We start from the raw sequence: 13457 nt of genomic DNA, 5'->3' as shown, positions 1-13457 counted from the left end.
AGTCTTTATTTATAACGAGGTCTTAATCTAAAGAAGAACGTCTCTATCTAGTGAACACATTTACATTTGACACATTTACATATTTTATTTTTTGTGTTATGTTCAAATTAAGATGGTTATGAGTGTCGTTTACTTAGAGAGTCTACTCCATGTGCAAAATGTCAGAAATTGTACACTACTGCCTAATTAAACTGCCTAATTAATACACACAATCAATTAATTCCAAAAACGCAGTGATTTTGATTGCATTAAATGTTCATATTCAGAAGTTAAAACCCCTGAAATAGAATCTCTTTACAATAGAAATCCATTATATTCTTACTGATAATTCTAATTTCTGACATACACATCATGTCAATATACGTCATCATAGTAAAATATCTAATTTAACAGATGTGCAAATTCAAATTTTTTTAATTAAAATGCTCACTTAATACGTCACTGATTTTTAATATTTTTGTACCTTTTTATCGATAACTTCAAACAGTCCCGTACCAGTACAAAGGATCATATCATTGGAAAGTACCATACTAAAAATAAAGGAAAAAAAAAATTCAGTTTATATGTAGGTGCTTGTATTTTAATCCTGTTTTTTTTTTTTGTCTTTCTATACACAAGTTTGTTTTGTTTCTCTTTTTTCTTTGCGCCTCAAGAAAAATAAATGAGACGACTGTGTGTTGTTTAAATAGGTCTTTGTTGATTTAATGAATCCACTTTCTATAAATTCTTTTATAATATTTTTATATGTACCTACAATATACGAAGTCCATGTATAAAAAAAAAATATTCTTTTAAATAAAAATAAATCAATATAAGGATCTGAATATCGTTACGAAAAATTAAGTATGTACCTACATACTTACACACAAAATAATATAAAAGTCTGTACAGAGTTAACAATAATTTAATATAAAAATGTTTGTGAATGTGTGTGTGTACAATATATAATGTCGATTATGTAACATTTTGGTTTTTATCTTTACAAAAACAAAAACCAAAGCTGTATGGCATTTTTTTTTGCTCCATGATGCTTTAACAACAACGATTTCTAATAAAGATAAAATCACTGAAGCAGAAACATATTCAAGGAACACAAAAATTAAAGTATATAGAAAAAAAAAACAAAAATAAAAGAATAAAAAAAAATGAAAAACAAAAAAAAAAATAGTAGGAAAAACTTAAAAAAAAAAGAGCCAAATAGGATATAAAAGGATGGAAATAATGATGAAAAATAAGAAAAAAATAAAATAAAAACAAAAAGGAAGAGAAAAAAATTATATAAAACAAAAACGAAGAACTCAAAAACTGCTACACTATAAATGAAAAAAAAAAAAAATTAAATAAAAATGAGGCGATTTATAGTTGACCCCGGCACAATTCAGAATGCCCTCAAAAATATTAATGATTTTCTCAAATTTTTACTATTATACCAGAACTTTATCTTTCCCTATATCATTAATAGAAGAATAATATAAATATAATAATGGTCTAGAGTTTTCATTAATCCTCCTAAATATCATAATCTCGATTAATATGAAGATTAAACGATCGTGAAAAAAATATTATAAATATTGTCTATACTCACTTGTACTCCTCCGTCCTTTTTCTCTTTAACATGTTAATTATTATTATATAGAAATTCAATTTATAATATACAACAGATTTTCATATTGTAATATTGGAGCGACTGAATGTCTTGTACAATAAGAACTGCAAATATTTAAGATAAGAGGTCTCATATATTATTGTTCAATGGAACAGAATTTTAAGGAAATATTCTGTTATAGACAATTTCCTTCATATTGTATGAAAAAAGAAATCATTTTCCAATAATTCAGAAATATTTTGATTTTCTATCTGCTAGTAGGCTACTAGTATACATATACTAGTAGTTATTCATAATCGTTAATTTTTGGCTCGTTGTGCAATGTTTAAGTAATGTTCTCTTGATTTTGGAATGCTCAATTCAAAGTCAGTTTTACTGTATGATCAATTAAAATATTTTTGAATGATTTTCTATTAAATTTGCTCTGAATTTTTAATAACAATAAAAATTTTACAAAAGCTATTTATATATTGCGATAAAGTACTTTGCGCTTTCATACATAACTCTTAAAGAGATTTAAGTGGTTTTGCTCAACTCTAAAATTATTCGTCTCAGTAAATAACATATTCTTAATTTATTCAGAAATAAACCAAATAAACCAATCATGCACTCTAATAATAATATTTTCTTCTCTTATTAAAGACTATATATATGTTCTACTGCCAATTTTATGAGAAATATGAGAACGGGGGAATATGAATAGAACAATCCAGAACGAGGTTAATATTAAATTATATTTTCGTTTTCAAGCAAGTGAGATACAGTTAAGAATTGCCAATGAGCAACAGCTCAAAAATATTGAGCCCATCTTATAAACGAATAAATAAATTTTATAACACCTTTTTAGAATTATTTTTCATATATGAGTTCGGATCCGAATAAAAAACTGAACAAATAGAAACATTAAAATAGCGCTCTAAGGTACAGGAACCGGATTTGCGCTGACGAATTTTTGTTTTTCGCTTTTTTTTTGTTATTTTAAATACTTATATTAATTTTTATTTTTTTACTTCTTTTTTTTTTTTGTTCAATTTTAGTTTTATTTTCCCTTAAAGCTATTACATAGTTGTTTTTTTGTTTGTTTTTTTTTTTTTTGTTCAATATTGTTGTTTTTGCGCTTTAATCCTTATAGCCATACAGTACTAAAAAAAAAAATACTGAACTTTTTATTTGGAACAAAAAAATTTACGAAAAACTTTTGCAAAACAATAATTATGAGAGAAAAGAAAAAGTTGAAAATTAATTGAACTCTATTATATGAAAGATCCTGACAAAAAAACAAGCGAAACACAAAAAAAAAAACAAAAAAAAACAAAAAAATGAACATTTTTGCTGAGTTTTGATAACTTTCATATTATTAAAAGAAATAAAATAAATGAGAATATAATGAAAATATAAGAACTTATAATAAGTAATTTTTACGCTTCAAGTACCTATACACTATAATACACATAGTCCAGCATCATCCGAAAATATGGCCTTGGGATTAAAATTAGAATTTAGTTTTAATATAGCTATATATACACGAGAATATTCAGAAAATATATTTAAATAGAAACTAGGTCTACAATAATTTTTATGAACTATATTTATTATAATACCAAAATGATAATGGTATTTCAGCTTTAGAAAATATTCCATTTTAATTTGGTGAATCAAAAAATCTCAACTTTTAAAATTACCAACAAAAAAAATTCAATAGAATGTGTTTTAATAATGTAAGAATATCAGGACATTGTGAGGAAAATTAAAATTTCATTTCAACATTTTTTTTTGTCTATAAAAGTTGTTTGATTCTTTTAAACTTTCCATGGAACACAGTTGTTTGCTCTTGTTTCTATAATAATTTTTTGATTTTATTAAAAATTATTCAGAAATATTGTAATAAATTGAATGTATTGCTAAGACCAAGGTTAATTCATACCCATACCTAAGAATATTGTGCGATTTAATTCCATTCATCTCAAAATTCATTTCAACCTACACTATAATAGCCACGGATTACTTATATATCTAAGGTGTTTCATTCCCTTTGTTTAGTACAATTTAAGATAGAAGTGCGGTTGTTTTACTAAAATACTTATTAAGGAGATTTTGAACCCTATACTACAATATAAGCTTTATTAAAAATGCATTTGTAAATTTTTAAATAGATAATTAAAAGTGAATAATTCTGTTGAACTCAGATTTTAAAATACTTCCAGGGAATTAACTAAAAAAAAAATGCTACTTGTTTTTGAATTAATTTGTTCCAAAAAACTAAAATAAGACCAAAAAAATTTAATTCCATATTTCTATTATAAAACTTCAAAATCTAATCCATAGTGCTTATAGTATTATAATTGTAGTGATTATGTCCTTCTTTTTCAAAAAATAATTTTCGTGTTTCATTTCACATAACCGTGGTCATATAAAATATCCTAGTTTTATTAAAAATTTCGCAATTATTCTCCTAATTGAAAGTTTAAATGATTAGTCAAATATTTTAGTATAAAAGATTATATGGCATGGTTACTCAAAAATATTTAATTGACATTCTAATATAAGAGTTGTTACGCCAAACATGTCAGGAAAATGAATTTTTTCTGTTAATACTGCAGTGTTATTAAAAGTAGTGAAAAACAATATAAAACGAGAAAAAAAATAGAGTTGACCTTGTCAACTCTGTGATACCCGTACGAATTTGTTATCCTATGTGCGAATAACTAATGTGCCATAACTAACTATGGGGCAGACTATGACTTTAAGTTGCCGTATTACCATATTAATTTATGCAAAATTTCAGTACTATGTGTTATTCAAAATACTGGTTGTGCCAAACTACTATTGATGTTGTATGGCAGCTACCAGAAAGAGCCAAGAAATTTTAGCGAATTTTATCAAGCACATCGGCCCTACTAATATATTCACTTGTGTGAAATCTCAATATCACAGCTTTTATAGTTTCTGAAATATAATCAAATAACTTTTGAAGTTGTATGGCAGGTACCAGAAGGAGCCAAGTAATTTCAACGACTTTTATGTGGCATATTGGCCCTACTAATATATTCGTTTGTGTGAAATTTCAATACCATAACTTTTATAGTTTCTGAGATATAGCCAAATAAATTTTGAAGTTGTATGGCAGCTACCCGAACCGGTACCCCGATCATGTCCAATTTAAATAGGTTCTGGCACTTACTACAATAAATCATTTGTGAAAATTTGGTGAACTTAGCTCAATTAGTTTTTGAGTTATCGTTCGGACGGACGGACGGACAGACAAAGCTAAATCAACTCAGAATTTGACGCTGATCAAAAACATACACTTGAGTCTATATCTATCACCGTTATTTCTTAGCGTTACAAACGGTAAGGCAAATTTAGTATACCCTTCGAACATACCCTTTTTGGTACATGCATCGATTACATACCATAAATAAGTTCAAAAGGGAAAAATTTGAATGAGTTAAGGAAAAGTTCTAAAATTACTCTAAACGAACATTCTCGTAGATTCTAACGAACATTACTATTTAAAGAAATTTTTATATAGGTATATTATTATAAGAAGATGATTATTATAATGATACTACAGAATGAAAAAATTGACGAACAAATCTATGCAAACCAAACTAGGCAGAAAAGGCGATATTTGAGTAATTGATGGGACGTCCTCGAATATCACCCAAGCAACTTCTGAGCGATAACTAGATGCGCTGTAACAAAATACTAGTAAAGGGTAAAAACCAGATGGGAATAAGGAGAGGTGGGAGCGTTTGTAGGTTATGTGAGGAAATGGAGGTGACTTCGATTAGCCTTCTTGGTGAGTGTGGAGGCTTGTTCCGGTAGTGAGGAAAGAAGTGAATTCATGGGTGATTACTTCGCCGAAAAAAATTATAGATCTCGAGTGAGCGCTTTAGACGTGATGAACAATAGATCCACTTAGGGTCGAAGTGGGTCTCATACGAAGGTTTCTGTCTGGAAGGGGAGGGTATTTGCATATTCCGTGGGGAAATGGAGGAGAATTCTTGGTGAGTGTAGGACGTTGATCCAAAAGTAAGCGAAGAATGGAGTCTCTTAGTGATTACATAACCGCAACAAAAGATAGGACTCGGTAGAGCTATGATATGATTGGATGTGATTGTTGAAAGAGGGGGCATAATAGATCCACTTTGTTCACTTGGTCGCGTTGCAGTTTTACCATACAAAAGCCTTGAAATTAAATTTTCTTTCACAAATAATTCATGCACCAAACATAAATTTCATAATTGAAACTGTTGATTTTTCTATACTTATTTTATTTCACTCTGTCGTTTTTCATTTGAATTCATAAACTTTTAAAACTTTTTATTGATTTCCTCTGCAAATATTATTTTAACAATCAACATCTTCTGCTTTGCCACAAAAATAACCATTAGCAAAATATTACATTAGCGTAAATCCTTTTTATTAAGGATAGTTTTTAGTTTTCAAAATATTTACTTTTTAATTTTACCCAAAAGGAAAATCAAAAACGAAACAAAAAAAAAAAGAAAATTCAATTCTTCTATTTATTTCACATTTTCTGAGAAATGAAAAAAAAAAATTGAAAATTATTATTTTGAAACCAAAAATTATAATAAAAGAACATCCAAAATCTAGCATTAAAAATTCAGTTTATCTACACATAGTTAATTTCCTTTCATCGTTTTACCACTATTTCACTACAATATTATGCAATTACTATATAGCAAATTACTAAATGCACCATCTCATTAGTGTATAATATCGTATAACACCATATAGATGGTAGTAAATATGAACCATAACTATTTTACGTATAGATATTGTGATCATTGTGTTCTATTTAAAGAATAATGTAAAATAAATTTTCATTCTATCGTTGCTAGAATTTAAAATTTACCAATAATAATAGATAATAATCTTTGGTTTTTACATTATCTTAACATTACCTACACGTATATAGATATACAATAATTTATAACAAGAAAATTAGGTATGTAGGGTAATTTTATTATAAAATGATAATGTAATAATAATTATTATTTTATCTGAACTTATGTATTAAAAATTCAATATTGCTTATGAACAATACTGTTAAGGATATTGGAAAAAAATTTCCGAGTATATGCCCTGTACTTATGTAAATGAATATTGATTTCTTTGCTGAATTTTTAAGGCTGTCTTTAGGAATTCATGCAACACTAATGAAAAATATATTCTTCAAATACACCTAGCTGTACTATAGCATCAGACAACTTTAAATATTATATAGCGTACAATTATCATATAGCCTATCAGAATTAGACTAAATCAGAATTATTATAGAATTAGAATATGCTGAATAAATTGAAAATGTTGAATAAAATTATTGTCAAAGTAAAATGAGTGTGCTTATGAATTATATACTTTATTGATAACATACAGCAACATATACTTTTAACTAAGATATTACACAATATACACATGTGTAAAGTTAAATTATTAAATTTTTGATTATTACCGTAATTACAGATTCTTATGAAACTCATATAGAGTTTTATTTGAAATTTATAAATTTAAGATCTATAGCAATTCAATATCGGAAATTGTAATTAAAGTTGGAAGCAAAGTTTATAACTGAAATAATTATTATTGTGTACTTAATCTACAAAAGTGAATCCACAACGGAATATTTACAATATGAAAATGAAAATTTATTGATGTTTATAGGAAAATTGATTGAATTTTTATGGTAGTATGTGATCAAACAACTTTTATAATGATTTTGATTTGAAAATTTTCATTTTGTTGATGCAAAATATTGATTTTGAAAATGAATTTTAAAATATTTCAATATCATCACTTTCTCTTACAAAATTGAAAGGATTTTGCATAAAGTGGGGACACTTTATGCAAAATCTTTTCACTTGAAAAATGCACTTTTTGTAAAAACAAAAGAAATAAGGTCTGGAGTTGTTTTACATTGCAATATTGGTCGGAAATTTGTTACCTCCATTAAACCCTCAGTTATGTTCTTGAAGTCTGCTCTTAATCAGTCGCCGTCCATCTTCAACATGAAGTTTCAATTTGAATGAAAAAGGCAGTTTTAAACTACCATATAGAAAAAAATTAAAATTCCATTTGTTTTTCAATTATTTTTTTTAGAGAATTAAAAAATTTCAAAAGTAACATTATCTCAAATTTTTTACATTCAGAAAACCATTAAAATCCCAAGAAAATGTGTGTTAAATTTAATTTTTATTTTTTTGCAAAGCTCATTTTGAATTTTTTTTTGTTAGAATTTTTCAAAACTAAATATTTTTCCAATTACTGTTTTTTTTCTCTTTCCTTTCAAATTTTAAATAATGAAAGTTCGAAGAAAAAAAAATTAATTTTCACATACACACACACATATTATATTTTTTTTTTTTGTTTTATAAAAAAATCCTTTGACCATTTTATTTTGCGATGTCATAATTCGAAAAATATTAAAAATTTAAATTATTACAATATGTGTTGTATGTACGTATGATGAGCCTACATAATATTTAACAATACATGTCTGTCATATTTTTCCAAAAAATTATATGAAACATACAGGATGAATGATGTTCCAAAACTCATCACAATTTTTAAAGGATTTCTTTAATAAAGAAGCGTAGTGCTTTAATAGAGGATTTTAAAGTAATATTTTAAATATATATGTATGTGTATATGTTTTAATCTATATATATATATACAGTTTTTTATACTGCGATTTCATATATACTTACATATGTATATATACTAAATTTAATAAAAATAAAATGAAGAGAAATGAATTTATTCAGCATAAATCATGAATATTTTATGTGTGTTTATTTTCAAAGAAGTATAAAAGATGAAAAGAACAAAAGAAATAACAGATTTATTCATTTATTATTTTTTAATTAAAAAATTAAAAAAGACGTGCTTTTTTTCTTTATCTGTATGTTCTTTTTACATTCCACTGACATAACTAAAAATAATAATACAACTGCAGAAGTCTATAAAGTTATGGCCCCTAAATTAAATGCAATCTAATAGCGAAATCTTATTGACTTTTTGACGCTGCCAATCAAATAATTTGACGCTAGTCTTTTGGATGGCCCGCTTAATTCAAATTCAAATCTCTCAAAAAATTACTCAAAACTGAGTTTTTAGTAAAGTAAACAACATGTGAAAGCCATTCAGAAAATTACTTAATAATGTGTACTTTCCTGAAAGGTTTCGAAATTACTTGAGAATGAGCGTTTTTCTGGAAAAATCTCAAAATTACTTAAAGATTTTTTACAAACACATGTACTTCACTCAAAAAATTTTACTCTAAAATCGATTCTAAATTTTCACTCATATTTGAAAATTTCACTCAAAAAATTTTACTCTAAAATCGATTCTAAATTTTCACTCATATTTGAAAATTTGAGTGAAAAATTTCACATTAGGGTAATCTATGTCTTTTGTTAGGATACCTTCCTCCTCGAAATTGCTTGTATAAAGACTGTAGAGACCGAACAATTTTAAAAGTGAACTTCAAATAAAATTTAGTGTATCAATCGTGTATATTACACGAAAAATTCTCGAAGAGCAGCGCAAATAATATTATTGTAAAAGTTTTCTGAAAATTGTTACTTACGTACAGTCTACGAAACTAACAACCACTCTAGCAAAGTATTCTTCTTTTATATCTCAATTTTTCAACATAATTTTTTTTTTAAATTTCAATCGACATTTTGGTTTTAGTACACGAATCATATAATATTGCAGTGTAGTGAAAATAATGACTATGGAACGTATTTAAAATAATTTTTTTTCGTATAATAAAAAATAACAAGAGATGCAATTACTTATATTTGCATTTTATAAATGTTATCTATTCATAGTAATTTAAATGTTGTATGGTGAATATTATAAATAGAGGTGAATCAAGTAAACTGTATTAAATTTAAATAAAATTTTGTTCGCCTTCTATAACATGGATTTTTTCTTATTCTTTATCATAAAACTATTTTATTATGAAGCTATGTAGGTTTTTATACACTATATTGAAAATTAATTTAAATAAATTATTTATTTTTATATACAATGTAATATCTATTACATTAACAACAAATTAGAATGTTTACTAATTCATTTTTATCGTTTCTCTTTCTCTATTTACAGAGTATAAAGAAAATGGCTATTATTACATCGTATATTAAAATATTTCAAGAAAAATCTATTATTAACATAAGTGTCAATGAAAATATTAAGTTAAATAATAACAATTATAGTGAAAATCATAAAAATACTGAAATAAATGATTACAATTATTATAAAAATGGCGATAAAAATATAAACAAAAATGATAATATTAAAATAAATAATAAAAATACCATTAATATTACATTATAACAAGAACAGGACCTTCCACAGAGTTTCATCACCCAACTATATATATAAATATATTAATATAGAATATTTTTTTTTTCTTAGAACTTCATTAGTATTAAAATTGCAATTTATTACAATTTAAGAGAAAATATTTCGAAAAAGAAAAAAATAATTTTTCTACTATAATATTTCTTGTTCTTGAATTTCTATACGTCACTTTGGAAACCAACATACATTACAGTTAGTTGAAAACAACTCAATGGATAACATCGTATTTTATCATGAAATATCATAATAATATATATATCAACATTATATGCATATATGAATGTGTTGTGCACTATAAATTGTAAAAGAAAAAAGAAAATGAAACCAACGTTAACCATCACTGGGCAAATTACAAAAAACGAAAGAATTCAAATAAATTGAAAAATAAGGAATTTTTGTATTGCATTACATATGTGCGTTTAAATATACACAAGAAGCAATAAAATATATAAATAGATACATACATATTTAAGGATTATAAAATCAAAACAACAATTAGAAAAACAAAATAATGAAATGAAAACGGAATATAGAGAGAAAATAAGAAAGAGAAAGAATTACAGTCCTTAACCTGATTTTTGTATTTCTCGCAAATACCCTGTTCAGTTGTTAACAAAAGAAACACCGAGATAATTAAAAATAAAACTAAAAAAATAAAAACAAAAACACAAAAAGAGAACCAAGAAATTTTACGGCAAATAGAGTTACATATATATTTTGAACCTATACATGTATGTTTGTGTTGCATACACACAACTAAGTGCACAATATACAAAATTAAGTAAAGTACCTATGTGCTTGCAGTTGTAGTAGAAATGCGAGAGCAATAATATAATAAATAAAAAAAGTACAACAATTACATATTGTATATTAAAAAAAAAATTAAAAGGAGGAAAATAAAAGGATTTTCCACGTTGAAATTTAAGTCCACATCTTGAAATAGAAAAGGAAAAACAAAAACTATTTTAAACAAAACAATTAAATACACCACAATACACCACAATTTTGTACAGCAAAATTATTATATAATAAATAGCGTGAAATTTCATTAAAAAATATTAAATATAAATATATATATATATACAAATAAAAATACAAGCACATAGAAGAACAGAAAGAATTTAAATTCCTTCTGTAGAGGAAAAATACAAAAAGAAAAAAAAAATTATAAATTACAATATTTCACATTTTTCGTTTTTTTTTTTTTTTTTTTGAAATTCATATAATGTTAATAGTAAGATTATATTCACCTCATTTACTCGTTAGCATAATATTTCTTTTACTATGCATCGATGTTGGAGGTGGCAGTAGTGGTGGTATAGGTTTAAATTTAAATAATGGTGGTAATGATAATATTAATATAAATAATAATAATAATAATAATAATAATGGTAATATAAATATAAATGGTAATACATATAGTAGTTCGGTTGCATATATACCATCATCATCATCATTATCGTCTGGATCATTATCATCATCATCGTTACTATCGTCATCATCATCAACATCATCATCTTCATCATCAGGATTAAATAGTAATAGCAATAATAACAATAATAATAATAAAAATAATGAGCAATTACCACCGACATTATCGTCACGTATTGTACATACAAAATATGGTGCAGTTTCGGGTGTTATAGTTCAATTAGAAGGACGTCATTTAGATCCAGTTGAAGCATATAAAGGTATACCATATGCATCACCACCAATACGTAAATTACGTTTTATGCCACCGGTAACTGGTGCAATATGGTCTGGTGTTAAAAAAGCTGACAGGTAAGAAGTAATTTTTATTTTTAAATTATTTATATATTGTATGTACATATATAAGTATATGTATATGATACGAGTATACACAGTATAACACAAATATTATATAAATTTTTTTAGTTTTAAAAAAGAGTTCATAAATATTATATAAACAAAATGTAAAAATATATGCAAGGGTTGTGTTTTTAACACTTTTACAATATTTCATGAAAATTATGTTTAGTGAGGTTTATAACTATTAAGTATTTTTGTATTTTAAATTACTGTTATATTAGAGAAATTACATATGTACATAAATTATGTATGTTTGTTGATATATTGAAAAAATGTGGTTATAAATGTAGGAAGACAATAATATAGTAACGGTATAGTTATAATACAATTTAAAAAAATATATTTTACCGTTATATGAATATTTTTAGTAAAGACTGAATTGTTGTACCATTGATATAATGTGTGAATTGTTAGTTATTTCCTGTACACAGGGTGTATAATAAATACCCAGCAATTTTTATACATTATAAAATTGTAAATTTTTTTGTTTTAATGGTAAAATTAGAATTGTTAATTAAGTAAATAAGAAGTACAAAAATCTTATGAAGTGGATACTTAAGAGATATAATGTTATACAAGTATAACAGTTTTTATCAAAATTTTATGTTTAAGTATAGCTATTACTCGAAAACAGTAAGTCTGCAGAAAAAATTGCTCTAATTTCAACAGTTTCGAAGTTGTTTTTAATATTATTGTCAGTCAGAATTTTTTTCAATATAATTTTATTTATCCTTTAATTTTAAACTCTCCAGAGTAATTCTAAGGATCAGCCCGGTAGTAATTAACACTAGTTACGAATCACCCTGTATATAATTTTTTCAACATTTCTATTTTGTATATTTCAATACAATAGAAAGTTCAATAAACTATGCAGCACTGAAGGTAAAGTAATCGAAAAGACTCGTAGAAGAAGTTTAAGTTATTTTGAATTTGTTTGACTTAACAGTATAAATTCTATTTTACTCGTATTTTTAGTTCAACGTTCAACCTAACAATTATTATTCTCATGAATTTATATTTTTTTCTTTTGAATAGTAAGCTGAGCTTCATTTTTGTTTTCGAGGTTTATTTGAGACGTCTATTAGAAATAATTATTTTAAGTTAGATTGCGAGAGTTAGAAAAGTGAGACAACTTGCCTTCAAATCACTCTTGTAGTATTGTAAATGGCGGAATGCTGATTAAGCTATTTTCTGAAACAAAATTTCAAATTTTTATTTAAAAAGCAAGAAGTAATAATTAACATATTAAATTTAGATTATATTACAAGCAACAATTTATAAAAACTCAAATATACTTTGTACCAAAATATGCAGGTAATTTTTTTCAAAAATGGATTTTGTTTACAATTTATTCCGCGTTTCTTGAATATTCTGGTATCACAATATTGTTAATAATTCATTCCTCTTATACCATTATAATAATTTTATTATTTAATGTTTTTTTATATTAAATTTAATATTACCATAGGACATACATGTGTACGTATAACAACAAATCAGGTAGTTATTTTAATTTTGAATTCCTTCTCCCTCCATACATCCCCGCGGTAATTCATCCCACATTTTTATTTGTATACCTGTATACAAATTATTACTCCAAGAGTACAATAACATTCTTTTA

At 25.3% G+C, this 13457-nt stretch overlaps 1 protein-coding gene across 4 annotated transcripts in view; it reads left to right on the top strand.

The window, feature by feature from the left end:
* The first annotated feature begins 9754 nt into the window (after positions 1-9754).
* LOC129607894 (neuroligin-3) overlaps positions 9755-13457 on the top strand; it is a 160086-nt gene continuing 156383 nt past the window's right edge. For all 4 annotated transcript variants that reach the window (XM_055519139.1, XM_055519138.1, XM_055519137.1 and 1 more), the window contains exon 1: positions 9755-11788. In XM_055519139.1, the coding sequence (XP_055375114.1) occupies positions 11232-11788 (557 nt within the window). In that variant the 5' untranslated portion in view covers positions 9755-11231. The remainder of the gene's footprint in view (positions 11789-13457) is intronic.

The sequence above is a fragment of the Condylostylus longicornis genome, unplaced genomic scaffold, assembly GCF_029603195.1.
Source record: "Condylostylus longicornis isolate FDR11 unplaced genomic scaffold, ASM2960319v2 ptg000030l, whole genome shotgun sequence".
NCBI lineage: Eukaryota > Metazoa > Arthropoda > Insecta > Diptera > Dolichopodidae > Condylostylus > Condylostylus longicornis.
The sequence above is the reverse complement of the archived record's forward strand: the minus strand, read 5'-3'. Positions and strand labels throughout refer to the sequence as shown.